The sequence below is a fragment of the Aquila chrysaetos genome, chromosome 5 (genome assembly GCF_900496995.4).
Source record: "Aquila chrysaetos chrysaetos chromosome 5, bAquChr1.4, whole genome shotgun sequence".
Taxonomy (NCBI): Eukaryota; Metazoa; Chordata; class Aves; order Accipitriformes; family Accipitridae; genus Aquila; species Aquila chrysaetos.
This window is the reverse complement of record NC_044008.1, coordinates 33,438,457-33,466,280: the sequence shown is the minus strand read 5'-3', so window position 1 is coordinate 33,466,280 and position 27,824 is coordinate 33,438,457. Positions and strand designations below refer to the sequence as shown.

General features: G+C 38.2%; 2 protein-coding genes across 10 annotated transcripts; one reads left to right on the top strand and one right to left on the bottom strand.

The window, feature by feature from the left end:
- Positions 1-50: 50 nt before the first annotated feature.
- On the bottom strand, positions 51-14,275 carry IRAK4 (interleukin 1 receptor associated kinase 4). Of its 6 annotated transcripts, none has more exons than XM_030013223.2 (12): positions 14,182-14,275; positions 13,379-13,548; positions 12,177-12,322; positions 11,673-11,870; positions 10,681-10,841; positions 9,915-9,979; positions 9,492-9,606; positions 7,284-7,393; positions 4,505-4,688; positions 3,592-3,654; positions 1,620-1,778; positions 51-1,521 (listed from the first exon to the last, which is right to left on the bottom strand). In XM_030013223.2, exons 2-12 carry the CDS (start codon positions 13,537-13,539, stop codon positions 1,489-1,491), a joined length of 1,395 nt encoding a protein of 464 aa, XP_029869083.1. In that variant the 5' UTR covers positions 13,540-13,548; positions 14,182-14,275; the 3' UTR covers positions 51-1,488. The 6 variants fall into 6 exon arrangements, with proteins under 6 accessions (XP_029869083.1, XP_029869086.1, XP_029869084.1 ...); XM_030013226.2 differs by having other exon boundaries at positions 13,379-13,545; positions 14,203-14,266; XM_030013224.2 differs by having other exon boundaries at positions 14,177-14,216.
- A 133-nt stretch (positions 14,276-14,408) lies between these two features.
- PUS7L (pseudouridine synthase 7 like) lies at positions 14,409-27,037 on the top strand. 4 transcript variants are annotated; one of them, XM_030013214.2, is made up of 9 exons: positions 14,409-14,495; positions 14,735-15,672; positions 16,354-16,513; positions 18,155-18,350; positions 19,991-20,089; positions 21,626-21,707; positions 23,191-23,468; positions 25,181-25,234; positions 25,874-27,037. In XM_030013214.2, exons 2-9 carry the CDS (start codon positions 14,778-14,780, stop codon positions 26,195-26,197), a joined length of 2,088 nt encoding a protein of 695 aa, XP_029869074.1. In that variant the 5' UTR covers positions 14,409-14,495; positions 14,735-14,777; the 3' UTR covers positions 26,198-27,037. The 4 variants fall into 4 exon arrangements, with proteins under 4 accessions (XP_029869074.1, XP_029869073.1, XP_029869076.1 ...); XM_030013213.1 differs by having other exon boundaries at positions 14,436-14,470; XM_030013216.2 differs by having other exon boundaries at positions 14,441-14,466.
- Positions 27,038-27,824: the final 787 nt, after the last annotated feature.

Below are 27,824 nucleotides of genomic sequence, written 5' to 3'. Positions count from 1 at the left end.
CAACGTAAAATGACTATTGTTGCCAAGGCCCAAAGTTTTAATAGCAATGATAACACAGCGTTTTTATTTATGTTAACAGCTTTTTACAATTTATGCTCAATAGAACTAGAAGCTGTTTAGGTGGATACCTTTTTCTAAATTAACCTATCCGTTTGGAAAGGCAATAGAGAATGAGTTAATAGCCAGACTTCTACGGATACAAATACAAGTGTTAGAAATCACATGCTTCCTACAAAGATAGAGAGATATATATATATATCCCTGAATGCAGTCAGATCATTTCTCATTGTTTCTTTTTTCTGTGATAATCATGGATTTCAAATTTAGCTGTAAGGCAGACTATTTTCCTACCCCTAAGCTGTCAAGAAAGAGTTCATGAGGTGCAAAAAAGGTTTACATGAAAATAACCTCTTTCATTTAAAATGGTAGTATTTTCATACCTACTTAGTCCAAAGTATTTGGAATCTTACCAGTCACTTTCATTCCATTTTTAGTCTGCTTTGATCTGTCAATGCTTCTATTTTAGAAAGCTTTCCATGTTGTTTTTTTAAGTATATTTTAATATTTATTTATTAATATACATACATATCTATAAATGTATGAAAGAGCTTAATTATTTGACTAAAGAAAATGCAGAACTGGTCTTAACAGAATTATTATTCTGTCCCCTATAACAAAATAAACCATCTGTATTTATAATCCATATGGAATCTTCTCCTAGCATGTAAAATACTCAAAGTAGCTAAAAGTCTTCCCAGGAACAAAAATTAAATGGTTTGTCATCATACAGAGTTCACCGGAAGAAAGCCGTATGTATTTCTGCATTTGCACAGCAAGATAATTATTTTGGTTTTTTGCTTTCAAGGATTCACAAGCAACTTAGAATATGTCTTGCAGCATTTATTTGACTAAAACTAACCTTTTTAAAAAATAGTCACATTCACAAACACTACCAGTCCATTCACACTGATATGAACTCTCAAGTTAAAACACTAAAGTTTGTTTTAAATGGGTACTACTATTGTCTTTTCCCCAAAAGACAACATAAGGGCCATTTGTATCTATTAAATGTTGTCTTCAATAGAAAAAGGTTAGTACACCTGATCAAGAAAGCACTTTGCAGAAAAAAACATTCTACTCTTGTTACTGTCATACGCTTTTGCAGCTGACGTACTTGATACATGGAAATCAAAAGAATTAAATAGATTCTAATATAGAAATGCATTTAAAAAGCTGTGGAGAAGATGCACCAGCACTGCAATTTGTCCATACAAAAAAAGTTTTCTCATGCTGAGGGCCCAGTGGCTGAGGATATGTGAAAAGGCTGCTCACTTAACAAAAGCAGCACAGTGGTGACAGGCCAACAGCACACCTTATATGCACACCAGAAAGTTCTGGAAAGCAGAAACGCTGATAATGTCACACTAAATACTAATAAAATATTTGCTAAACATTTCAAAAACTTTTGTGTATCAGAAGAAACACGTATCAAGTTTTTATCTCTTGTAGATGCTGTTGGACCTGCAAGAGAACAGATAGAAATATAAGTAACTGGTACTGTAACCCCACACAGGCGCACACACGCTCAAAATAAGCCCTTTATCTGAAAGGCTACATACCATCTTTATGTCTGGCCTTCTGTTTTTTTTCTCATTCAGACACTGATGAGCAACCGAATACATTTTATGAACTGAAGGTGCATCCCAGTCACTCATCTTTTCATCAACATAATCCTCAATAGTTGCTTCCTCATCCTCAATTTCATCTTTGACACTCAGCTACAAGAGAGTTTGAACAAATGAGCAGATAGCATTGTAAGCATCTGACCATTACGTATTCCACACTAACAATTCAACACTTGCTTTTGAGTGTTCATTTCTTTTCTCAACCACTTTTTGAGACAAAGAATGATGACAATGGTTCAGCAGCATAATTATTCATCAATACCTGCGGAAACAGCCTGTGAGACTGTAAGTGGACTGTACATTTTTATTATAAATTACTTCTAATTGAGTTAACAGAAAATTGTAAAGCAATTTTCTTTAAGCTGCATCATACACATTTAACCTTCTCCCAGTTCAAGGCTCAGTTTTGTAGTATTGTCTCTTTTTTAAGAGAAGCAGCATGATCAACATAAAGTATTTAAGTTTACTTAATAACCCACAAATATGCAAGCTTAAGTGTGAATAGGGGTGTTTTTTGTCAACCTTATAAAACCTCCTTCTGTAAACTAATGCCTTCTGTCACCAGTCTCAGTGGCTGCTGTGTCTATTCTGAAGGAAACTTCTAGTCTGAAATATATTTTTAAACCTGACTGTTTTAGTCTAAAGCTCTCCAGCTCCAACACACTAGAAATGCATTACCTGTAATCACAAATACTGTTCAAGGAATACCTCAGACAAGTCAGTATCGTAAATGAAGTAAGAAATAAAAGTCAGTGAGTAGAGGCAGGTCCTCTGCCTTCCTCTATGGGTCAGTCTGAAATTGCTGACTAACATTCAGCTACGTCCAAATTTTCAAAGCTAAGGATGCCACATTATCTTGCACTGACCATTCTCTTTATGCTCCCAGAAGTACATTACAAAAATAAACTGTACCAGTCAAATCACACTTTGTATTCCTTTTTAGATCCTACCTCTGAAAAAGCCTGCTTCAAAAAAACCCCCCAAACCTCAAGATCCGATCTGACAGGGACTGAGTTCTCCAAGGTCTTTACAGAGCTCAATAGGATAAGTATTATGCCACTCCAGAAGATACAGCTTAGAGGAAAAAAAAATAATCTATTAATAGTACACGGGTATTCCTCAAGCTGTGAAGGAAGTGATCTGCTATCAAACAGTATGGAACAAAACCAATCCAAACTTCAATGCTATTTCATACTTAGTAAATTTTATGTAAAAAATATTCTAGGAAAACCTTGGATTAAGTAGTTCAGAATTTAATTTTAAGCTAAATGAAAGGCTGAATTAAGAACAGCCTTCTAATATTTTTAATTCAAGAGAGTAAACTCTGAAACATTAGTTTCCTAATTAGCAGACTGAATTGTTAATTGAATAGTAAAAAAGAAAACAAAATTCAACCCACCCCTCACCCTGCAAAAAAGCCCTTACATTCCAAACTTCCCTAAGGTTAAAAATACAAGGTATTTGCAGATTATTAGTAAAGTTGAAGAAGATGAAAATTGATACAGGAATGGTAAGAAGTATAAGGAAACATAAAGAAACAACCAAGATGAATAGTTTAAAATGTTCTGGTGAATGAGGAACTATCAGGGTACCTGGGTATAACAGGGGTATGCTGATAAAGCATAATGACAAGAAGATAATATGATAATAAGAAGCCATACCAAAACAAAGAGAATTACAGTATCAAATCAGAAGGAGATGGCCTTGGGGACTGAACAATCTTCTACCAGCCAAGAGAGGAAATTTTCAGCCTCACCTCTAAGACAAACATTGACACAAGAGCTGTTTTCATAACTACATATTTTGATGACTCATTTGATTGTCTCAGAACCTGTTAACTGACTATGATTTCATACAAAGTGATGCTGGAGCAGGGGGAGGGGAGGAGAAAGCAGAAAGAACATACCAGTAACTGTGGCTCCCGGTTTTCATCTACTGGAGGAAGACCCGTTATTATTTCTAGTAAAACCTAGGGAAAAAAAATCAGAAGAGAAAATGAAGTGCAGAATAATCCTTAGCATATATACCATTTACAAAAAGGAGCATGACCACCGGTCTTTCAAACAAATGCTCACAGGATTTGTATTTGTCCAAAGAGAGCTCTCTATACAATTGATCATTGTTGCTATTGTTCCTACCTTTATTTTCACTAACTGTTATTAGCAGTGTGGCTTATGAATTTCTATGCAAGTTTTTCTCACCCTACATTGTGTTGCTTCAAAGCAAGAGGGAAGAATTTCCAAAGTATTCAGAAACAGTAGCTGACCTACCTCCCCATGAAACTAAATGCCATGAAGGAAGTGGTCAATAGCAATTAAGGTTTGGATCTATTCAGAAAGGATTCATTATTAAGCTCATGTCTTTTTTGTACTCAGCTTTAAAGCAAATCCTGCATGGACAGCATACTCTTGGTGCTTAAAAATAGTAAAACACACTTTTGGATCATTTTCTTCAAAATATTTTTTTTTTCCAGCCTGAGTTACATTTTTGTGCAATAGTATGCAAGATGAAACAATGTTCCACATTACTTCAAACTACATTTAGCTAGAACTTGGAATGTTATTTTCCTCCAGTCTTTCACATGCAAATTTATATTTTAACATAATTATTGTAATCATTAGCAAATTCAATGTTTTAATCAACATATTCAAATGATTTTAAACCAATCAAAGTTTAGAAACTCTATCTTAAGAGCACATCTGTTGGGGAAAGGAGAAACGATAGATCAGAGTGGATTATTTAATTTCAGATATTCTTGATTTTGTATGCTTTTATCATTTACAAAAAAAGTCATATACAGCTTCCTACATTCTACTTACTACTCCAAAACTGAAGATATCAGATTTAGGTGTTATCTCTCCTCGCAGAGCTTCAGGTGCCATGTAGGCTGCTGTTCCAACAATTCTTTCAGTCATGATTGTTTGTGTGAATGTTACGGATGCTCTTGCAAGTCCAAAGTCAGAAATTTTGGGCATATATGTATCGGTTAATAAGATATTTGCACTGGGGGGGGGAGAAAAAAAAGAATTTTCCAAATGAGTACAGTAATTAGGTTTTATAACAGACTAAAATAACTCTTTAACAACCAAATGCAAACTGCTATTTTGACTGTTTCTTGAAATCCAAGACATTTATTTGTTATTCATATAACAAAAAATGCAAGAGTTAGTTTTATTGGAAATTGCTCCATTTCAAAATTAATTGCTCTAAATAAATTATGAACTGGCTGCCAGGATCCATCCATGTTCTTTCTTACGCGTGCATGCATGCATGAATTCATTAAAAAAGAAAAAAAAAAAGAAAAAAAAAAACAACGAAAAAACCACACACCCCCTACCCCAAATCCTACAAATACAAAACTTTCTTCTAAGACCCCAATTATGTTACACCCATGTATTGGATCTGAATACTCTTTTCTTTAAGAAGAATAATAGAGAATACTTTGCTCTGATCAACTGGTGCTGGATCACAGTACAATTCTTAACTGTCTAAATCTCTACTCAGAACTAACAAAAGCATTTTTTTATACCTATTACCTAATACTATGTCAACCATTACAAATTCACATGCCAAATGAATACTAATACTCTACTCTTTTCCTGGAAGAGAAACAGAAAACTTATTAATGCTGGAATAATGTATGTGCTGTGTTTCCACTTGATCTCCAGGTTTTACTTCCTTTTAAAAAAGCGTGAAGAACGAAACTGATCTAAAAGACATTAACATGTTCATAAAATACTCAGTGGGATGAATTACAGCATAAACCTTCTAATCTTTTTTTTTTTTTTTTTTTTTTTTCCACTTGTAGCACGTGGAACCATTTTAAAATACTTGATTTAGCATTTCTGTAATCCTCCTCATTTTCTGACGCCCTTAATGGAACTGTAAGAAAACCATATAGCCACATACAACATGTAACACTTACTAGAAACTTGTATTTCTAACTTCCCCTTCTTTTTCACCAAACCTTCTCAACAAAATTAACACAGCTGTAAGTTACAGCAGATCACTTGGTATTAGAACTGCTGTAAACAGTGTTAATTATAAGACAACTGCAAAACGCCAAACACTAGTCAAGGCACTATCCACCAACTGGTTCCGTGTTTAAACCTCAAATTCTACAAGAAGGAAGAACAGGATCACAGCCTCATAAATCTGAGCTTCTTATCAACTTGAGTCAAGCCCAAAGAGTGGTCACTTTTTTGACACACCACAAAGGGCACAACAGAAGCAAGTTTTAATGCAACTGTCAAGCTTCAAGAGATAAATGACCTATTTCCTGGGCATAATCAAGCCAAAAACCTATGGACAACTCCAAGAATACCCATTCAATCATGGCCCCTCTAGCCTACAGAGAAGCTGTTCTAGTGCCTGTGTGGTTACGAATTGTCTCCACACATCATAGCGATATGAAGACTGAAGTAAAACTTCTTAGATGTCTCGTCATCTATGTTTTACCTGGGAGTGGCAGCACTATTAATAACACCAGCCAAATTTATTGAACTATTCACATGGCAAGTGCAAGACGTTGCAAAATGGAATCCAAACAAAAGAAAAAACCAAAACAAAACAAACCAAACCCAATCCTGTAATATGATCAACTCACAGCAGTTAGAAGGGTAGAGTAGCATAAGGTAAAAAATGCGTCCCTTCCAGTCATTACACTTGTCCAGAGGCTTAAGCCGGGAAGAAAGAAGAAACATAAATTGTCAAAGCAGCAAGCACATTTTATGAGGCAGCTGAAGCAAAACCTTGTTCCTCACAAGCTGGAAGGTCACAAAACCAAAGTGGCCTACATTTAGCAGAGTCGCCAGAAGCCAAAAAGCTACTGAAACATTCATCCATGACACCAAATCAGTCAGTTGCTCCTTCTTAACCCACAGAAGGAGTAAGGCACCTGGGGCTTTTCTTCGGGGGTTTGGACTTCTTTGGTATTTAAAAAAAAACCAACACAAACTGTAGCAAGGAAGGGAAAAAAAAAAACAAAAAACAAACCACCAAACACCCCCCACCCACCTCCACCAACCCTACAACAAAACCCCCACTTTTTCTATGCTCTGATATCCCTGGAAAATTTTCTGGTATAGCAAACAAGTGAACATACATTATCCTTGAAGAACCCTGAACTTCATAAACCTGACTGAAGTAATTTTCCTGTCTTCATAATAAATAGCAGTAAATCAAAGGAGACATTCTGAAGAAATGCTCTAGGAAAAAGCAAAAAATAGGTGGGTTTTCATCGGAAAAATTCCCCATTTAGAAAGTCATTATGTTCTCTAACAGCAGCTCTTTTAGCAGCAGTTGTGAAAGAACAGAACTTCTGGGTGTCCTTGCAGCACTCAAATAACTATTTGATAGTAACGGATTACAATAGCCTCATAATTATCTTTAGAAGTGTGTACTGGTCATGTCCTTGTGGCACAGACAAGATTATGGTGATGGATGTCACTTGCAGAAAAGACTGTGCCCTTGACTGAAGCAATGCTTCTTTAGTTTGTTCTATCTAAAATTACTTTAACAGGGGGAAGAAGAAAAAAAAAGAAGGAAAAAAAAAAAAGGAAAGGGAAAATGCAGCCAGCGATAGTCAGCAGCTTTTACCTTTTAATATCTCTGTGAATATGATTATTTTCATGCAAAAAGTTGATGCCATTTGCTGTACCTTGAACAATTTTACATCTTGTATTCCAAGAAATTGGTGGAGTGTCATCCTTGAATAAGAAGGGAGAAAGGCAAGTAGAAAGGTGAAAATCTAATATATATATGCTCACATAAAAGAAAAGAAAACATATAAAACCCCCACAATCCAAAACCGACTTCCTGCTATGTTTTGTGGTTTTCAAGTAAATCATTAAAAAGACTAATAGCATACATTTCTTAATTTACTTGGGCAGAAATACATGCATTTGTCACATTCAGTTCTTTCCCCTGCATTTTGCCTTAGATTAATTCACCTGTCGCAAAAAGTGTTCTTGATAATATTTGACTCTGACCCTACAAAGCCAGCTGCACTGCAAAGAACTACCTGTATCTACTACATCTTCCACTTCGTAGCAGCACCGATACCAGAGTCTTTTAATCCAAAACAAATAATTCAAAGCAATCAACAGTTTTTACTAACAATGAGAAGTCAATCTTCCAGTGGTTTTGGATTTACGACTTCTCAAGAGTTTAGCTCAATTCATGTTCCTAACTAGACCTTAGAAGTGAGGACACCTACATTTCAAAACCACTTCTTAATCTTGTCAGTGGCCAAGGGAAAAGGATTAGAGTATCATCATTCTACCACCTCCCTCGCCTGCTCATCAAAGCCCAGATAAGAAGATGATGACATAAGCAGGAGTCCATGCCTCAAACACATCCAGTGAAGTCACAAAATGAAGTTATCAGCAAGAACACACATTCAGTATGCACATTCCTCACCTATTCGACTTTATCAGAAGATTCTTTCTGATTTATAGATTCTGATTTAGATTCTTTATGATTTATATCATAAGTTTGTCTCTTCCTTGCAAAGGCCTCAGTTATTTCTACTTTAGCTTTCAATTACTACCAATCCTTTAAGCTCACTTGATGATAGTGGCCAAAGTTACACAGATGAACATTTTCATATACATCCCTGTCAAGCACCGCTCATTTCTACAGATAAACTTGCACTGCCTTAAGTAAAACTTAGCCTCTCTTCTGCACTAATTCCGTTTTTAAAAAAAAAAAAACACCAAAAAATTGCAAATGTATAAGTGTGTGCAAGCAAATCAACCAAACCAACCTGAGACAGCAGTGCTACCAAACATATCCAGTCCTTTCCCCATCCACTGCTACTCATTCTCGTCCTAACACCACTTCTTTCCTGTTGTGGCAGAAGTATCTGTGCAGCCTTGCAGAGGAAACATCTCCAGGTGAAAATGAAAGATTTTTTTCACCAAGTGTTTTTTCAGCCTGATCAGTTCCCTAACCCAGCTCTTTCTCCAGCTACTAAATGCTTGAAGCAGTACAACAGGAAGATCAGTGCAGAAAAAAGCAAAATGACATTTTTAGGTCCAGGGACATGGGGGGTTGAAGTAGCAACAGTTTAAAACATTCACCAGGTTACAACCTCAGAAGCTGCATTTGCTTAGTATGAAGCAGATTTTTTTTAACTCCTTCACCAGACTAACATGGACATTTATCTACTAGGTTAAGTCTTGCTTACTCTTGGTATCACTCTAACGAACCACTGTTTGTCCTTCAGACACAGAGCTGCCTCACCAAAACCAGAGCAACTTATTATTTATTAAAGGCTAAGGCTAGAAGATACGTCATTTGATTAAATCAGAAGGAAGCACTGCATTTACACAAAATACTACTTAGAAAAAAAATATTTCCCATTTATTTAGGCACTTCAGAAAGAGATACGCAGACTATGAACATTGTGTTATAACCACTGTCACAAAGGCAATGAACAAAGGGCAATTTCACAATGCAGAATCTCAAGAACTAGCAGAGAACATGCCAATGGCAGAACTGGGAACAATACTGCAGCACCCTCTGCTCCGCTCCACGCAGGCATAGCAAGTCTAAGCTCCTCTGCCACTTCAGGTACTAGTACATGATATTGTATTGTCAGCCTGCTTTGACTTTAACTTGCCTAAAACATTTGTATAAAATGTTATTGGAAGAATACTTGTTATCATATTTGTCTTCTAGAACACAGAAGTAAGTAGTAAAACATCATTTGGCCATTACAGTTCAGTACTGTTTGAAAGATTTCATAGATATCTGTACTTCAGCAAAGTAAGCCAACTGGAAACTAGAAAATATATAACTTACCAGACAAGCAAGTCTGTCAAGCAATGAACCATTGGGCATGTATTCGTACACCAGACATGGCTGAGCACCATCACTTGAGAAACCAAGTAATTCTACTAGATTCTCATGCTGACACCTATAGCAAAAAAATCCTGTTCATATATGCTCTGAAAAACTCCCAGCATTTGAGGAAAATACAAGGCAGAGGGAACTTGATCCCCAATTACTTGTTTCAGCCCTACTGCACATAGCCAGGTTTCTGCAGTGGTGCTTTAAAACGAACAAAATACAGTCATGTTGTGTATGAAACATTCTCACTTAACATGAAAATCATTAAGTTATGCTAGAAAGACAAAAATAAGGGATCACACTAGCTGATGTGTTATCTGTCAACATTAGACTCCCACAAAAGGCTATAATGACATCCTATAACACTGTACTCACTTCGCCATCATTTTTATTTCTTGATCAAATTGCTGTTTCAAGTCCTGAACACTAACATCAACCATCTACAAAAGGAAGTATTTGACGTTAACATCACTGGCCATATTAAAATGCACAGTTATTCATTAAAAAAAGAAATCAGAATTGTAAGCCTTCCTTTATTTTAGTTACATGTAACAACTACTTAACTGTTAACAGTATTTTTTTTACTCAACTCAAAAATAAAGGATCAGAACATGACTTTTAATTCCTTGGAACACAGTATTATTGGACAAATCGATCCAGTCTCAGCACAGTCACCAACTTACCCATTTTATTTCACTGGAGTTACCCACTAATAGCACTTACACATAACAAACTTAATTATTCACACAAACCATTGGTTATGAAGACTACAATTCTGTGGCAATACCTATTTAGCTTGTGAATGGTTCATCTGTTTCTGAAAGGGAAACCTCCCTAGCACCCCTTCCCTTCTGCCACTTCTTGTGTGCAGGGGAGGGAGGGGAACTGCGGGAGGACTCTGCTCTTCCAGACAACTTGCCCGAGCCACTCAAAGCAGAGCTACAGAAAGGGCAAGACTTCATCTCTGGTGACTGTGCTGACTCACACCACTCATGGGACTACAGGATAAGGTTCTCAACCCAACTAATGTTTAACGTGGTGACACTTTTTGAAGTGTATCATTCAACACTTTCCACAGATAAACAGGTCTATACTCTAAAGCACACAGTCATTAAAATGGAAAATGCCCAGAACAACTCACAGCAACAAGCTTCTTGACAGCCACGTTTCTGCCACTGATGTAGCCTTTGAACACAACACCAAAGCCACCTTCTCCCAGTTTATTACCTCCAGCTGATTCTGGTCGCGCATCAAAATTATTTGTAACGCTTTCCAAGTCATGAAACGAAAAATTATGGAAATCTGAAAGACATATTTGCCATTTAGCACAACTATGTTTTCACTTAAGAACAAGTGTACTGAATAGATTCTCTGCTTCAGTTCTATTAAACCAAAAACTTGCTACCATGCAAATCCTGACATACTGGAGCCTTACTTCCAGCTTTGTGATGAAGATACCAGGAAAAAAAAAAAAAAAAAAGAAACACAGATAAATATATATAATTAGCTATGCATTATTTTCTTCACAACTAGTACTGTAGCAGCCTTCTGATTGTATTTTTTGTTAATACTTGTAATACAGGTAATAGAAATCAAATGTACAGCAGACCACAGAAAGCGCCACACTGCGTCAGATGTAAAAAATGTATCTAGATCACATCATGTTTCTGGCAGCAACCCAAAAGTGGACCTTTAGGAAGGAACAGACTAACCATATACTTTCCTAGAATGCTTTCTTTAGTCATCTTTTCTCCAGCATTCTTAAGTCATTTCTGACATGTAAGATCCAGCTTTAAAACACAAGATGCTAAACAGTCTACAAAATCAGTACTGAAAAAGGGCAACAGGATTATGAGTAGCACAAAATAAACTGAAATTTAATTAGCAGTCAAGTTTCCCATCACAGTAGCCACCTTATTGGCAAGGTGCATCTCGTATTCTGACATCTTATTATCCAAGCTAAATTCACAGCCACTCAGAACAAGAGCAAAAGCAAGATGCCGTTTCCCATAGATGCATGATGATAGGAATATAGTCATTACTTCAATGCATTGTTATATTTTATTGCACATGGGGTGAAGGACAGATCAGCAAAAAAAGACTGTACTTAATTCCACCAAACTAAGTGCCTACCTGTGTTACTAGACTGTGAGCTGCTATTTTCTTGACTTAAGTAGGGAGGAGCTGAACATTGCTTCTCAGTACTCTGAACTAAAACAGGCTTTACAGATGCCACTTCTTTTTCCTGTATAGGCAGTTGTTTCTCATGTATAGGCAAGGTTTCCTGTGAAGAAAGAGGTAATGTAACTTCTTGTGCCATCCTTACAGCTTCTGAAAATGGAATTTAGAAAAAGTGTTAACTACATTAGGAATCAGAAGAAACAAGTAACATTAATGCTAGTATTTACTAAGATCAGGAGACATGTAAGCATCATAAGGTTATATTCTGCCACCATGTGTAAGCTGCAGGACTCTCGTTTGAACTTGAAACTCTTATTTAAACTGTTATTACAAATAATGGAAAATGGAAAATATGTATTTTGACCTAATCCTTTCTGATTTTCAAGTTACTGTGAAGCTCTTTAGCATCTTAGAAAACTGAGAACACAGTACAAAATGTACAAGAGTAACAGTTACCTGGAAGCAAAAGGCTTGCTGGTGCTAGGAATTGATTCCTAATCAGCAGATCCACAAGATCACCAACTGTACAGTTTGTTGTTCCCCAGTCATAAAGTAATTCACACGTGGGGCTCTTTCCCATTTGTACAAAAGCTTCAAATCTCCTTAAAAGATAAATTAAGACCAACATTAAAAAAAAAATTACCTCGAGAACCATGAAGAGGGGAAAGAGATTAAAGGTAAATGACAAAAAAAAAAAAAAATTTAAAAAAATCTGAATGTACTGAACCGCACTGTACAATTATTTGCAAATCTTCTGAAAATGCAGCTAAAAAAATAGAAGAAATTTGAACTCAGGGGAAAAATATGCAAAATGTGAGAAAAACTAAGGGAAAAAACATGCATACATGGCTTCAACATTTTGTCCAGGACCCATAATATATAGGGACATGGGACTAACAGAAAAGAATGTCAGCGAGAGACAGAGAGCAAGTCAGAGACAGATCAAATGGAAAAAAATTTAAGTGTTTTCCATCCATCTGGCATTCACACTTCATTTTGAATATTTTGAGATGGGCATTAAGCAGAAATTGAGATCCATTACTCTGACTGATTTATTATTATTATACGAAGACAAATGAAGATTCAATGCTAACATCACTAGAAAGACTAGACACCCAAGATGATACATAGGGTATTTAAAATCTCATAACCTTTGAAACAGCTTAAGGATTCAACAAGCCCTTCAAGCAGCAAGGTGTTCATAAAATACTGCTGACATTACTTTTAAATTAAACTTGTTAGGTATAGGCCTCAGGCTCCCCACGTTTGCTGGACATTTCCTCGGGAACAGTGAATTACAGGTTACAGTCCAGTTGTTTCTTGTGCTGTTCCTGTGTGAGATGCACGACGAAGTCGATGTTTAGTAGTCTCTAGGGCATGGAAAAGTTACACAGCCAATGCTGTATCACTAAAAATACATATGTCTGTGGCTCTAATTAATCCTAATTTCCGTAGTCAATTTTCTTTGGCTATAGCTTGTCTGAAAACTGAACTACAGAAAAATTAAGAGTAATTACCTCGAGTTCCCTAAGGAAACGGTACTGTAAGATGAGTTCTTAAGTACCTGCCAGCAACCAGTTACAGTAACGGGATGGACAACCGTATTTATGTTAAACAGCCAAAAAACAAGATTGTGTTACATGACTTCTATATAGGACCTTATGTGCATCTGGTTGTATCTGCTTTCGCCGGAGGGATCGGTTATATCAACTGCCAACTTCTTCCACCCTTCTTGCGGGTCAATGAAATCTGCCAGCCGCCTCACCAGCCCGTAGCTGAGGCAGCGGACGTACGTTGAAGTTGTGACGGGCTTGCTCATCTTCCCCTCCTACGGAACAACAAACGCCACAGTTAATGAAGAGGTTTGCCGGGGCTGCGGAAAACCACCTCACCTCCCCTCCCACCCCCCTCACCTCACCTCAGACCCCCCCTCACCTCACCTCACACCTCACCTCCCACCCCCCTCACCTCACCTCACTTCCCACCCCCCTTCACCTCACCTCCCACCCCCCCTCACCTCACCTCACAGCCCCCCACCACCTCACTTCACACCCCCCTCACCTCACCTCACAGCCCCCCACCACCTCACTTCACACCCCCCTCACCTCACCTCACAGCCCCCCACCACCTCACTTCACACCCCCCTCACCTCACCTCACAGCCCCCCACCACCTCACTTCACACTCCCCTTCAACTCACCTCCCACCCCCCACCACCTTACCTCACACCCCCCCTCACCTCACACCTCCCCCCCCCTCACCCCACCTCCCACCCCACCACCACCTCACCTCACCTCACACCCCCCCCCCTCACCTCACCTCACACCCCCCCCCTCACCTCACCTCCCACCCCCCCCCTCACCTCACCTCACACCCCCCCACCACCTCACCTCCCACCCCCCCCTCACCTCACCTCCCCCCCCCTCACCTCACCTCCCACCCCCCTTCACCTCCCACCTCACCTCACCGCCGACCCCCGTCGCCTCCTGACGGCGGCAGCTCCCGCTCCCCGCTCCCCGCCCCTCCCTTCTTCCCTTCCCGTCGGGCTTCTCCCCCTGCATCACTTCCCCTTTAAGAGGGCGGGACTCAACCCCTGACGGGGGAGGGCGGCCCGCTAAGGGGAACGAGGAAGCGCTCTCCTCCCGCGCGCCCTTCCCATAGGCTGCCCGCGAGGTGCCCCGCCCCCTCCGGCGCGCCCCATAGCTGGCCGGGAGTGGGGGACTTCCTTTCCCCGCGAGCCTGGAGAAGTTGGTATCGTCCTTGGGCTCCCTCTCCCGTGGGGGGGGTAGGGTGGGGTGGTCGTGGCGCCCCCTGGCGGCGGCTCGCGGGGGCGGGGGGCGCGCGCGGGCCCCGCCCCGCGTGGCCGCGCTGTGGAACCGGCCCGTAACGGCCGTTCGGCGGCGGGAGCGGTGCCGGCGGCCCTGCCCGCCTTTCAGCGGCCTTTCCCGTAGTAATCGATATATTTTTTTTTCTCTCCCCCCCGCCCCTTTTTTTTTTAATTTTCTGCTCTTGCAGGTGTAGTGGTTTCTGGCTGGGAGGAGGGGAAGGCAGGGGAGCCATGCTTCGTTCCTTCAGCTACCTGACTGACCACGCTGGCTTCTGTGGTACCATCAAAAACTCACCGAGTGACTTCGTAGTGACAGAAATCGAAGTGCCTGAACACTTATTTAGGGATACCCGGGCTGAATCACCTCAGAAAACGGGTGAAGAGCCGCTAGAACAAAGCAGCCCGTACCTGCAGCCCCCCAAAAAGCTGAGAACGGAGCCTCCCGGTCGGTGTGCCGAGGGCTGCCGCGGTGGTGCGCCCAGTCCTTCCGAGCGTGGCCCAAGCCGGGAAGGAGGCGACTGTTTTCCACCCCCTAACAATAAACAGCGTGAGGATGAACCCGAACTGAAATCAGGCCTCGAGGAAGCCAGTATATTGGATTCCTTACTAGGCGAACCCATGAGTGAGCTGCTTTATAAATTTGCTGGTGATCTGAAGGATGCGTGGGACTTGGAAAATGATGCCGATGCTGGCACTAGGGAGTTCTCGCTGGGGCCTGTACTGGACAAGAAAAATCGAGCTGATTTACACAGTGCCGTCAGGCAGAAATTCCCCTTTCTAGTCACTGTTACAAAAGGCAATGAAATGATTGTAAAAGGAAACGCTGATTACAGAGAACTTTGTCAGTTAGTGACTGAAAAGGAAACAAGTGATTTCTTTAAATTTTTAGATGCAAAGCTAGAAAATTCTACATTTTCTTTTGAGCCTGATGGAGACAAAGAGCACAGAAAGGTAGTTCACCACTTTATCAATAAAAGATTTGGAAAACTGTTAGAAACAAAGTCTTTTGCTGTGACAGATGTCAATGATCAGCCAAATATGTCAATAATGGTACGATTTCGAGAAAAAAGTTGGTCCAGAAAAAGATCTGCTGGTGGTTTCCAGGAAAAACAAGATCTTTACACAGGTAAATGTTACATTTTTAGTGAAAGTGTCAGGTCTTACGGTGTTCTTTACTAAGACTGAGATTCGGAATCATTTTTATATGATATATAGGCCTGGTTGACCCATTGTTTATGCTGAAATAAATCATTTTTAATGCAATGCAGTTACATCACTGGAGAATGAGATGGATGAATCAAGTCACTGCAGTGATTTTACATAAACTTTTCAGTGATAATGGTTGCAGTTCTTTTGGCTGTAGCAGTAACTGTGTTATTCCCTGTATGCTAGTTTTCTCTTGAAAGTAACTGGGGGATTTTAGAAGATGCATCTAGGTGTTGGACAAGTTAGTAAGGTCAAATTTGATTTACATTCTCATTCCTTGAAGCAGTTGGTTTCTGATACAATGTTTCTAGCAATAAGTCAGTAGGTGTTCATTGAAATGTGTTGCATTTTATCAGGTACTATTTTTAAAGGCAGCAAGGTTTTCTGTTTGTTTCAAGAGTTTTGTTTACTATGTCTTTACTTTTCTCTTTCAGTACGGAAAAAGTCCAATGTCCTTTAGTTTTGTGGGGTAGGAGGACTATTTCATTGCAGTTGCTATGCTGTTATAGTGTGAGCAGAAGAACCTGCCCATCTGTCGTGGCAGAACAGCTGTATGATTTAGAAGTGCAAATTGCTAATAATTCTGAGATGATTGTTTCAGCTTTCACCCTTCAGAAAGAAAATCTAGAAACACTAGAAGCAATTGGCTTCTTGGCTGCTGAACTTGGTGTTCTTCCTTCGGACTTCAGTTACACTGGCATCAAAGATAAGAAGGCTATTACTTACCAACCTATGGTTGTGAAGAAGGTGACTCCTGAGAGGTACGAACAATCTGGGTGCATTAAGTTTAGCACATATTTGTATATGTTAATAAGTGTCAGCGTGGTACAATCTTCTGAAATGTTCATATTGATGTGTCTGCCCTTCTCCTGTATTAGAGCACAGTGGAAATGGCTTTAATATTTTGTGGCTTTAGGGAATATGTACAGTTTAGCGCTGAAGTCCCCCAGTGTTGGAATTTGAAGAAAAGTCACAGCTTTCTATGTATTTTTCATAATACAAATAGACTGTATCTTCTGGGACAGTATCCATCCAGTTCACGCTCATGGGATCCACTTTACAATTTCTTAAATACCATCTACTAGCTGGAACCAAGAAGAAGCCTATACTACACAACACAACAGGTTTCCCCACACTATCAAAATATTGTCTTGTGGTCCACAGACAACAACTTAAAAGCTTTATACAGCTACAAAACTAAAGTAAATCATTACAAATATACTTTGTACAGATGCTGTCTTTGAGTGTTAAGTATAAACTTCTATTGTATTGTCCAGTTAAGAAAAATGAGACTAAGTAAAGAAGATACCACTGAACCTGAGGCAGAAAATACGTTCTGAATAATGTGTCAATAATACAAGACGTGCCTTTCCATTCCTTGTTTTTGTTACTCTCTGTAGCCAGCTCAGTGGGTAAAAAATACATATTAAATTCTGCCATAGTAACAGTAAAAATGCTGGAGTCAAAACCATGACTTATTTCTTCCTCAGCTTTAACTTTCTTGTGGCTTTTGGTCTTAGCAACAAAGTACACTGTGCAAATAAAGGAAAGTAGAATTTAGGTTTTTAGGATTTATTACTAACAAAGATATATATCAATAGTGAAATTCCACTGCAAACTGGGCTGTAAGGCCAGTTGTTCAAGAGATTATTAGCAAAACTTTGTATTAATGTTTAAATGATTAAGCAAAATAGTTAAATGCTTCCAAGCCACTAGCATAATGGGGGAAATAAGTAATTTTGATAAAGAAATAATTTATAATGTTATTAAAATATTGCTTAGAAGGTAAGCTCTTATGTTGAAAGTTTCCTTTGATTTGAATGACTATTACTTACACATAAGAACAAAGAGATTGAGTGGATGCTTTAAAGGGCAAATACTTGAACTGTCAGCTGTGTTTCCAATTACAAGCATGTGCAAGCGTACCCAGAGAATCCGTGCGCTGAGTTTGTTTTTGTTAAGGCTGACCAAGAAAGAGCAATTGTGTTTTGGAGTCTGCTAGAGCACATTGCTGCTTCTTTTTTTTTTTTTTTTTTTTTTTTTTTAAATGAAAAGCAGATTTTAGGACTGAAGAGTAAATTACTTGTTTTTCAATAAAACATGCAAAATTCAGTGCAGTTGCCTTGGGAAAGTTCAATGAATTGCTTCATTCCAGTATCTGTCAAGCTACATAATAAAAGTGCAAATGAAGCAAACATTTAAAAAGTATTTCTGGACTATAACTAAATTTTAAGACTTCTTTCTCTGCATTTGATTTGGTTTTCTCATAATAATCTGTTTTGAATTCCTTTTTTTTTTTTTAAGTGTTTTTAATTCTAGTGCAAAGGTGAAGAAGACACTTATTAGAAGTTGGATAGCTTTAGTAGAGGGTAGTTCATAATTTCTTCCAATTATTTATGCAGGTTGAAAGAAATTGGAAGCAAAATGGAAAAAAAGGGCATGAGAATACACAACATACATTCAACATGCCAGCACCTTAGACTTGGTCAGCTGAAGGGCAATCACTTTGATATAGTTGTGAGAGATCTCAAACACCACAGTCATGACTCTTCTGCAGATTTGAAAGAGAGAATATATGAAGCAATGGAAAATGTTGAGGTAAGAAAGCCTCGTGCTTGCCAATAATGAACAGAGTTTTAATGCTGTGCTGTGGAAAAAAAAAAAGTACTTTTAAAGAAAATGCTTCTAATAGCACAATAATGGCACTATTTCCCAGTTTTGATGCTTTTTGCCATTTTATGTCTTTCCTGCATTACTTAAGGAACTCAAGTTGCCTTCCAAGGAGGAACCATAAGTGCATTCATTCCGTGCTATAGACTGCAGACCCCAGAGTGGTGCAGCAAGACAGATGGGGAAATTTAGTAGCAAATGAGTATGGATATATGAGCTATTGCTGCACAGATGTAAAGCCAGCCGATGTGTTTCACTGTGGCAGTTGACAGGGTGAAAGAATATGGTTACGTGTGTCAACTGGTTGCGTTTTTTGGTCATGTGAGGAACATGCATGATCCGCTCGGGTGAAAAACTTTCATGGCTTAAATACATGTGCAATGTCCACAGCACAGACAGAAGGTTCCCTGAAATTCAGTGGATTTTGATTGCTGTTATCCTTAGTCCCTGAAGAAAACCCCATCATCAGACATTCTTAAACCACTGAGAAAAGTAAAAGCAAATCATGGAAAGGAAAAACTTTAGGCATTTTGTACAACAGTAATTTTCTTGCCCTATCTTTCTAAGTAATAACCATAATACAAATTACTTTTAAGAAGATTAATCCAGGAATAAAGACTTGAATGAAAACTACCCAGTGTGCAAAAGCAAAATACATTACAAGTATTTTGGAGATTAATTTTTTTATTGAAAAAAGCATTCAACTGGTACTTTAATGCTTTTCTCTCTCTCTCTCTGCTTCATCTGGCTTTTTTTTGTTTTGTTTTGCTGTTTGGAAAATGAACACAGATTCCTGTGATTGTGTGTCTTGCTTTATTAGATTTAGCTTACTAGTCAGATGATGAATGAGAAAACCAGCATGTGTGTTAATCCAAAATATGCATTTTTCATCTTCCATGAAAACAAAATTGCGTATGGGACCTATGGATGTCCAAAGCAAGGTTATATAATTTGAACTGAATAACCATTTCCAAAACAAATGCCGTATGTTTTTCGCTTGTCTACTCCATGCATACTTACCATTTTCTAGAACAGGATGTTCTCATTGGGTCACATGGCTGTGATTTTACTGCCCACAGTTGACCTCAAACTCATCAGGAGACTTAAAATCCCAATTAGCAGAAGTGCTCACTCTTGGTCTTTACTATTGTAATAATAATACAAATGATCTCCTGTGGAAAAAGATTAGTATTTTTAAGAAAAAATGTCTAACAGTGGTTACTGTTCATTACCTGTGTTATGCTGCATTTGCTTGAGTAGAAATTTCATAATTTGACACATATAAAAAGCTCAATTACTCTGACTTGACCTGTAGTTGTATTTATAATAATTAACTTTATAGAAAGTGAAGACAATGATAGAACTTGGTTGTCTCTTTAGATGTTTCTAAATTAGGTGCTAAAATATTGTAATGAATCATGAGTTATGATATTGTTATGTATTACTTCTGACTAAACAGTTTGTATGCATTTTGGATGTAAATGTAGATGTATATGTGTTGTGTGCTTAGTCTTACTAATTGCACCTGGTACTTTCATGCTTTTAATGTATTTATTCTTCATCTGTAGACAAAAGGTTTTGTAAATTACTACGGACCTCAGCGATTTGGACAAGGACAAAATGTTCAGACAGATCAAATAGGATTGGCTTTACTGAATGAAAAAATGGTATTTTCATTTTGTAATTTAAGTAGTTACTGTCAAGTTAATTTCACATTACTGTTGCAATGTCTAGCACTGGAGTTGACCCTCCCAGTGAACAATTTCATTTGTGAGATAAACCCATACGCGTGCTGGAAGTAATTGCCAGATCAGTTTTGACAACAACATAAACATGAAGATCTTCATACAAAAAATCTTTTTTAAACAGCAGGTGCAGCTTTAATAGTTCAGGAAGTGATTTTTCTCTCTATGATTGGTATGTGATTGTTATAGTCATCATGCCACTTGGCAGGAAAGTGGCTGCATTCCATGCAAGGTTTGAACACTAAAATGAAGCAATCTTTATACAATATTTATTCATGATCCTGATTGCTTCCTAACTTGTAGCCTCTTTATTCTGCTGGGGGTCTATATACTTCTTAAAAATGTCACAAGATATTACATAGGATCATATGAAAGGCTTTGCTTTTTCAATACCACAGTAATTTATCTGCTATATAGAAGAGATTGCTGCTTTCCATTATTCCTTGGCTACTTTCCCACACTCTTAGTTCTGAGTGATTGCTCCCATGTAAGCTAAGGAGAGCTCATTTCTTAAGTAATAATTCATAAGATAAGAGTCATATACTTCTCAATCTATATGGTATAGTACTTGGCACAGGTCTAAAACAGAATCAGACACTACAAAGTCAAAAGAGTATCCTTTTCTTCTAATCTTGTTTTGATTCTGAGAAAATTCAGGAAAACATCCTCCAAATATAAGAAGAATTAAGATTTGAGGGCAGCCTACAGAAGTTACTGTTGATGTATCTGACATTTTGAATTCCAGTATGCTAGCAGTTGGTACCAGGTGCCAGACCCTGAAGATTAATGATCTAAATCTCTAGTCTTAACTCAGTTACTTTTTAATTTAAAATATGTAGGAACTACTATTTATATTAAAAAATATGCCAGTACGTGCTTGCACAGTCCAATATAGAGGAGGACAAGAACAGATGTCACAGGTTGGTGTAAGTGCTAGCAAATTGTGTGGCTTCACTGGTGTTCCAAGTAGCAGAAGTTAGTGTAGTGTTTTCCCTGTCACAGTGTCATCTAACCTAATACAGTTCAGTATAAAAAAAAGAAAGATTGTTGTCCCTCTGTATGAGACTGTGGAAAGTGTTCAGTCTAAATGTTGCATGAAACACGCAGGAGAGAAAGAAAGAACCTTCCTGTTGAGGATAGAATGATGGCATTACAAAGTGGAGGAGTTCTAACTGGATGTTGAAGAAGAGTGACCTATTTCTCATAGAGCTTTGAAAGCTGTCTTCTGTGCAACTAAAACCTTTCTTTAATCTGAGAAGGAACACAACCACGTTGGTTTGCTGTTCATGACATCTTCTGTGAAAGGGAGGATTTGACTTTGACTTTAAAGAACTGATAATAATTTTGAGAGCTTGCAGAACATGTTAACACAGAAATGGATGCATGATTGTCTGTTTAGTTGACAAATAGTTATATTTAAATGCAAAAAATACAAATTATTAATATTGTTTTTTAAAGGTGAAAGCTGTGAAGTTATTCTTCACACCCGAAGATACTGATGACCCTGTAAACAACGCAAAAAGATACTTTCTTCAAACAGGTACGTCCAGTTAAATTGTCTCTATATTTATTCAGGGTCAGTATTGTGAGAGAATAAGGTGTTGCTGCGCAGAGATTGTAGTGTTGTAAGGTGTTGCTGCTGCTTTATACCACTTATAGCTTATTCCGCAGAGCTCGGTGGAGTTGCAGTTAAAAATTAGATGAGGGTGAGGCCCTGAATGTGCAAAGTAGTGGAAAACTAATGTACTTCAAGTGCAACACAGTATAGAAACAAATGCTGTATAGCATAGTGCTGGAAAAGACTAAGATAATTTTATCAAAGCCTGCTTCCATCTGTCTGCTTTTGGAAGATAAACTTCTCCTCCCTAATAAAGGAAGTATACAGGAATGAGGCACCCAACTCATACTCAGCACTCAACACGTGTGGCCATCTAATTTTCTGAGATTTCTATAACAGTCTTAGCTCTTGGTTTTTGCACCTTTGGGCTTTGCTTTTACATGTCTCTAATTATGTCTCTCTTCCATGCTTTCCTGTGATCTACCTTCTGTCTGTCTTGAACAAAAATCAACAAAATACGTCAAAGGCAGAAATGTGCTGAGTAAAATGCTCTGTTCATCTTTTTCTTTTTTTTTTTTTGTCATTCGACTTATCATTCTCTCCAAAACTAAAAATTTGGAGCTGCTCTCGACTTCAAATTTTTTTTTTTCCCAAATATTCCACATCTGTCAGCTTGCTTATCACTGTAGATTGACAGAACAGCTATGATAGATAGCTTCAAAAGACACAGATATGTTTCATTTCACAAAAAAGATAAGATGAATCATTCTGTGCTGTACATTGCTGTATGATGCATGGAAAGACATTGATGTGGACTCTGAAAACAGCTGCTTGCCTCTTCCTGAAAGCAAAAGGTAAAAAGCTATGCAAAAGGCTTCATCAGATAATCACTTGCAATGAGAAAATATGTAAACCATAAAATTTTAAATATAAAACATTTATATAATGTAGTACAAATCTGATTAAATATATTTTCATCTTGGTTGAGGCCCAGACTTCCCAGTGCCCAATGCAATTTGTACCTTTAAAATAAAGACATGTTTTTTACCTCCCATGAAATACATGTTCTCAAAAGCTGTGAAATAGAGGTTTAATGTCTTTTATAGCTTGGTTTTTACTTTCAGTTACCTGATCTAAAAAAAATCTTCGGAGTGATGAAGTAAGTTTCTAAAAAAAAAACCATAATGCAAACTCAACTGTATAACTGAATGACAGCTAGTTTAGTTTATACTGCATGAAATAGAATAGAATTGATGGGACTGTGTTGATAGGCATATAAGATGAAATTTGTCTAACATGACACATTGAAGGAAAGGGAATAATAACCTAAAAGTCAGCATAAAGAGGTTAGACTGACACCATTTTTCCCTACTTGATTATTTTATCTTCTTAAGTGTATTTTTTCCTGACAGGTAATATTTGAAAGATCAGAGATTACTTATATGATTATTTTTGTTTATATTAGAAGATGCAAAGGGCGCACTCGTGATGCTGCCAGAATTTAAAGTGAGAGAGAAGATGTTGCTACGAGCTTTAAATCGCTATGGTGTAAATCATGAAGGTTGTACCAAAGGATGGCTCAATATTCCTCATTCCATGCGCATATTCTATGTCCATGCTTATTGCAGTAAAATTTGGAATGAAGCAGCTTCATATAGGCTGAAGATTTATGGTTCAAAAGTTGTTGAGGGTGATCTTGTCTTCTCAGAAGAAAATGATGAAAACGCTTCCCTGAATGACAAGGTGAGTCTTTACAAAAGAGTTCTAGTAAAAAAAAACCCAAAATAGCTTAGTGCACTTGAATACATACTCAGACTTTAATGGGGTTTTTTTGGTTCATTCATTAAAATATTTAATACTAGTGGCAAAGGTGAAAAAAGTGATGTAGCTTTTTTTGATTTACCATAAATAGGCTTATAAGCTAGATGTATATTATCAGCTTTTATCTGTTCTGACTGTTCATTTTATTCAAGTGAGAAGAAGGAACAGAATGTCAGAATTGATATATGTAAGAATTTAGCCTGCGTGGTATATAATGCTCTTCTTAGGATCTGACTGGGGAAAACCTTCAGGATGGACTCTGGGTGTGCCTATATTATCAGTCAGCGCAGATCTGAGTCTTGCTCTCTGGGTCAGACCTTCCCATTATATATATTAATGAATGTAAGCCCATGGTGAAAGGTGGCCTCAGGCTGAACTGGTAATCTCATTGCAGCTACACAGTCAAAGCATGATTCGCACAATTTCACTTACTCAGGCATTTAAAACAGATTGACGGTGGGTCTAAACTGTTAGCAACTCTTCAGAAAATGCAGCAGTCTTCTTCGGAAAGTAGTAAAGGGCAAGGGAGTGCTTCCGCTGGCCCACAGCACAGCCTGCGAGCTGTGCGTGGAGCCATGGGTGAGCGAATGAGCAGAAGCCAGCAGAGCAGTGTCTGGTCCCAGGTCTTGCTGTGAAGTCCATTCTGAAGCCATCTCTTCTTTCAGGGTTAGCATACCTTTTTCTTTTTGCAGAAGCAGTTGGGTCTCTTCCCCAAGTCGCAAGTGATAGGACAAGAGGAAACGGCCTCAGGTTGTGCCAGGGGAGGTTTAGATTGGATATTAGGAAACATTTCTTCACTGAAAGGGTTATCAAGCATTGGAACAGGCTGCCCAGGGAAGTGGTTGAGTCACCATCCCTGGAGGTACGTGGCATTTAGGGACATGGTTTAGTGGTGGACTTGGCAGTGTTAGGTTTACAGCTGGACTTGACCTTAAGCGTCTTTTCCAACCTGAATGATTCTATGATTCTATCTTTCTCCTGATCATCAGATAAAGTATACAATTTTGCAGTGTTTTACTGGATAATAAACAATTGTGTGCATAGGCAGAATGTATCTCATTTCTTTAGGGTGACCATCTTACAAATTTGAAAGCAAGAGCATTTGAAAGGCTACTGAATAACCTCCAGTCCCTGTAGAGTGGCTTCTGTTTCCATTGTGATTTTTCTTCAACAATATTTTTGAGAGTGAATGTTAATAAAACAAGTAGATCAAATAAAATGCAAAGCAGAGGTATCAAATTCAGTATTGAGTTACTGAGTTTAGTGTAGATATACTCCTATTTAATATAAAATATTTTTCCTAGTATTTTTGCTTTTGCTGGTGTAGCACAAGATTGCATTGGCACAGTTAACTTCAGACTCAAAGAATATAAGTTTGGAGCGATAGTTTGCTAATTAGTGGTAGCTAGCATCAGTAAATATTTAATGCAATGCCATCTACCAGTAGACAGATTACTTTCTATTAAGCATCTCTACTATTTTTCATATGTGAAATAGATTATTGTCCTTGTAGTAGTCAAATGACTTTAGAATCCTTTATGAGTTTGGGAGTACAGTGCATAATTCCTAAAATAAAGTGTATGTTTTATTTTTTAAAAGTTTTTTTTTTCTTAACTTCTTAAATGTCTTGTCAGGTTCATGTAGTCACTGCTCCAGAAGAGTCAGCTAACAAATACTCTCTAAACCAAGTAAGTCTGTATGAAAAATTCTGAGTTGTTGATCTCTTTATTTGATTAAAATGTTTTGTTTTAAAAATACTGTGATTAAGTTAACTGGTGCAATCTTCTTCCTTGCCAGAATGCACATTAAAGAAAACACATGTGAACTAATCTCCACTCTCATAACAAACAGGAGGAAAGAATATTTACTTTGTAATGGAAATAAGTACAGTGTCATTTGCAGTATGGCAATATTTATCTTGAAGCTGAATGTAAATACTTTGAAAATTTTTTCAGTCTACTGGGAAAAACATTCAAGAGCAGTTGACATTCTAATTTTTGAAGGTTCAGAGTGCATAGTTGTGAAGTTTTACATAAGCAACTTAATGTCTTTATTACTTTATCTTTCCCAACAAGCATGGAAATTCATGTTAGTATATTTCTAGTTTCTTTTAGGAATCCTGAGACATTGATTATTTTTTCTGCTGTAATTACATCCAAGATACCTGCCTTGCATAGCTTTCTTTCACAAGAGAGCTGCTGTTTTACTATTTCAGGCCCCAAAACACAAGATCTAGACACATTTAAAATTGTAATCACTTTTATTTAAAGGGGAATTGGTGGGCTTTATTTCAAAAATATTTGTTGTTTTGTTTTTTTTCTTTGAAGGTGGTTCTTCCGATGGTGGGCCATAGTATCAAGTATCCCAGTAATAAAGTTGGGCAATGGTACCATGAAAGGCTTTCTAAGGATGAGCTGCAGATGTGCAAATTCAGAGTGTCTCCATTACAGCTGAATATACCTGGATGCTACAGACCCATTCTGAAAAATGTTCAAAATCTGTCGTATTTTTTGGAAGGTAGTGAAAAAGGAATCCAAATTGAAGACAACCATCTGAATGCATCAAAAGTCTCGCTTCATGTATCGTTTGACCTTGATCCTTCATGTTATGCAACAGTCTGTCTGAGAGAAATAATGAAATGCGACTTTTAAGATTCCAATTAATGAAAGATTGCAGGAATATTATACAATGGTGGTATTTTATGTATAATGCCAAGAAAATAAGGGAGAATGACAGTTTCAAGCCAGAAATAGGAAAAATTTGTAGATTGAGATTCATACTGATTAGGAAAAAACCCACCAAAATCCTTTGGAATGTTGCAAAAATATTCCAACCTCTAAATGCAAACCCTCGGATGCATTGGAGTAAGACTATGTGTTATGCCAGGCAGGTCTAACAGAACTGAAAGAAGCCATGGTCTGCAAGCATGAATTTCATGTTTGCATAGACATCTGATTTGCAAAGTTAAATCCTGGAAAAATGTTTGCAGCAAATTTATCTTTTATTTCATAATCATTTTTTTAAAAAATGGTTTATACTAAATGCTGTTCAAGCAATAACGTTGCAAGTTTGCAGCCTACAGGTATCTAACTGAAAAGTTGCTGTACCGAGGTTCACTAAATGTATTGTATTTTTGTTGTGTTCAGGCACTAAGTGTTAAAAGGTAAAAGTCCTGAGTCAACAGTGATAAGTCATCTGATACTTTATCAGACGTTTGATGAATCCCCCAACTTAAGTTAATGCTAAGGATTCCAGGATTAAGTAGTGCATAGCTGTTAGTGCCTATTCAAGTAAGCTCATCAAGATGAGGTGAGTAATTAACATAACTGCAAAACCATTTATAATAAACCCAAACCCCTGTTTTATTGTTTACAGGATGCAGACTCTATTCCTATTACTGTGAAGCCTTATGGTAGCAAAAAAATGTTAATGGAACCATCACTGGAAAAAAAGCTTTTATATTTTTTTCTTAATTAAAGAAAAGCAGTTAACTGTGATAAAATGAGTGGATTTGTGGAAAAGGGGAGAGCAGAAAATGTCATTTACCTTGACTTTAGCAAGGCGTTTGGCACTGTCCTACAATATTCTTGAAACCAAGTTAGGACATTATGGTCTGAATGGGTGAACAACCAGACCGGTAAAAAAGTGATTGGATGATGAGGCTCGGAGAGTAGTGGTTAATGTGTCATACCCTACCTGCAGTACCACTGGGGTCTCTCCTGGGCCCCATCCTGTTTAATGTCTTTGTCAGTGCCCTGGAGGAGGGGATGGAGTTCACCCTCATCAAATCTGCAGACGACACCAAATTAAGGGAACAAGTGGATACTCTGGAGGATCAGGCTGCCATTCAGGGCAACCTAGGCATGCTGGAGGAACAGGCCAACCTTATGAGATTCAGCAAGGACAAACGCAAAGTGCTGCCCCTGGGAAGGAAGCAACCCTGCAGCAGCCCAGGCTGGGGAGGGACAGGCTGGGGAGCAGCTCTGCAGGAATGGCGCTGGGGGCCTGGTGGGCAGCTGAACATGGGCTAGCTGTGTGCCTTGGCAGCAAGGATGACCAGCAGCCTCCTGGGATGTGTTAGCAGGGACACAGCCAGTAGATCAAGGAAAGGGATTATGTCTCATTTTTCAGCACTTGTTGGACCACATTTAACTTCCACATCCAGTTTTGATCCCCAGCACAAGAAAGACATCAAAAAACTGGAGCGGGTTCAGCAAAGGGCCTCCAAGCTATTTGGGTACTGGAGCACTTGCCATTTGAGGAGATGCTGAAGGAACT

Excerpts from the sequence above, each read along its gene's own strand:
- PUS7L (XM_030013214.2), top strand. The coding sequence starts at position 14,778 with ATGCTTCGTTCCTTCAGCTACCTGACTGACCACGCTGGCTTCTGTGGT. Across the intron at positions 16,514-18,154 it reads AAGAAGGTGACTCCTGAGAG|GTTGAAAGAAATTGGAAGCA; the intron begins GTACGAACAATC and ends TTATTTATGCAG. Across the intron at positions 18,351-19,990 it reads AAGCAATGGAAAATGTTGAG|ACAAAAGGTTTTGTAAATTA; the intron begins GTAAGAAAGCCT and ends CTTCATCTGTAG.
- IRAK4 (XM_030013223.2), bottom strand. The coding sequence starts at position 13,539 with ATGAGCAAGCCCGTCACAACTTCAACGTACGTCCGCTGCCTCAGCTAC. Across the intron at positions 3,655-4,504 it reads ATATCTTCAGTTTTGGAGTA|GTTTTACTAGAAATAATAAC; the intron begins GTAAGTAGAATG and ends TTTTTTCCCTAG. Across the intron at positions 1,779-3,591 it reads ACCGGGAGCCACAGTTACTG|CTGAGTGTCAAAGATGAAAT; the intron begins GTATGTTCTTTC and ends ACTCTCTTGTAG.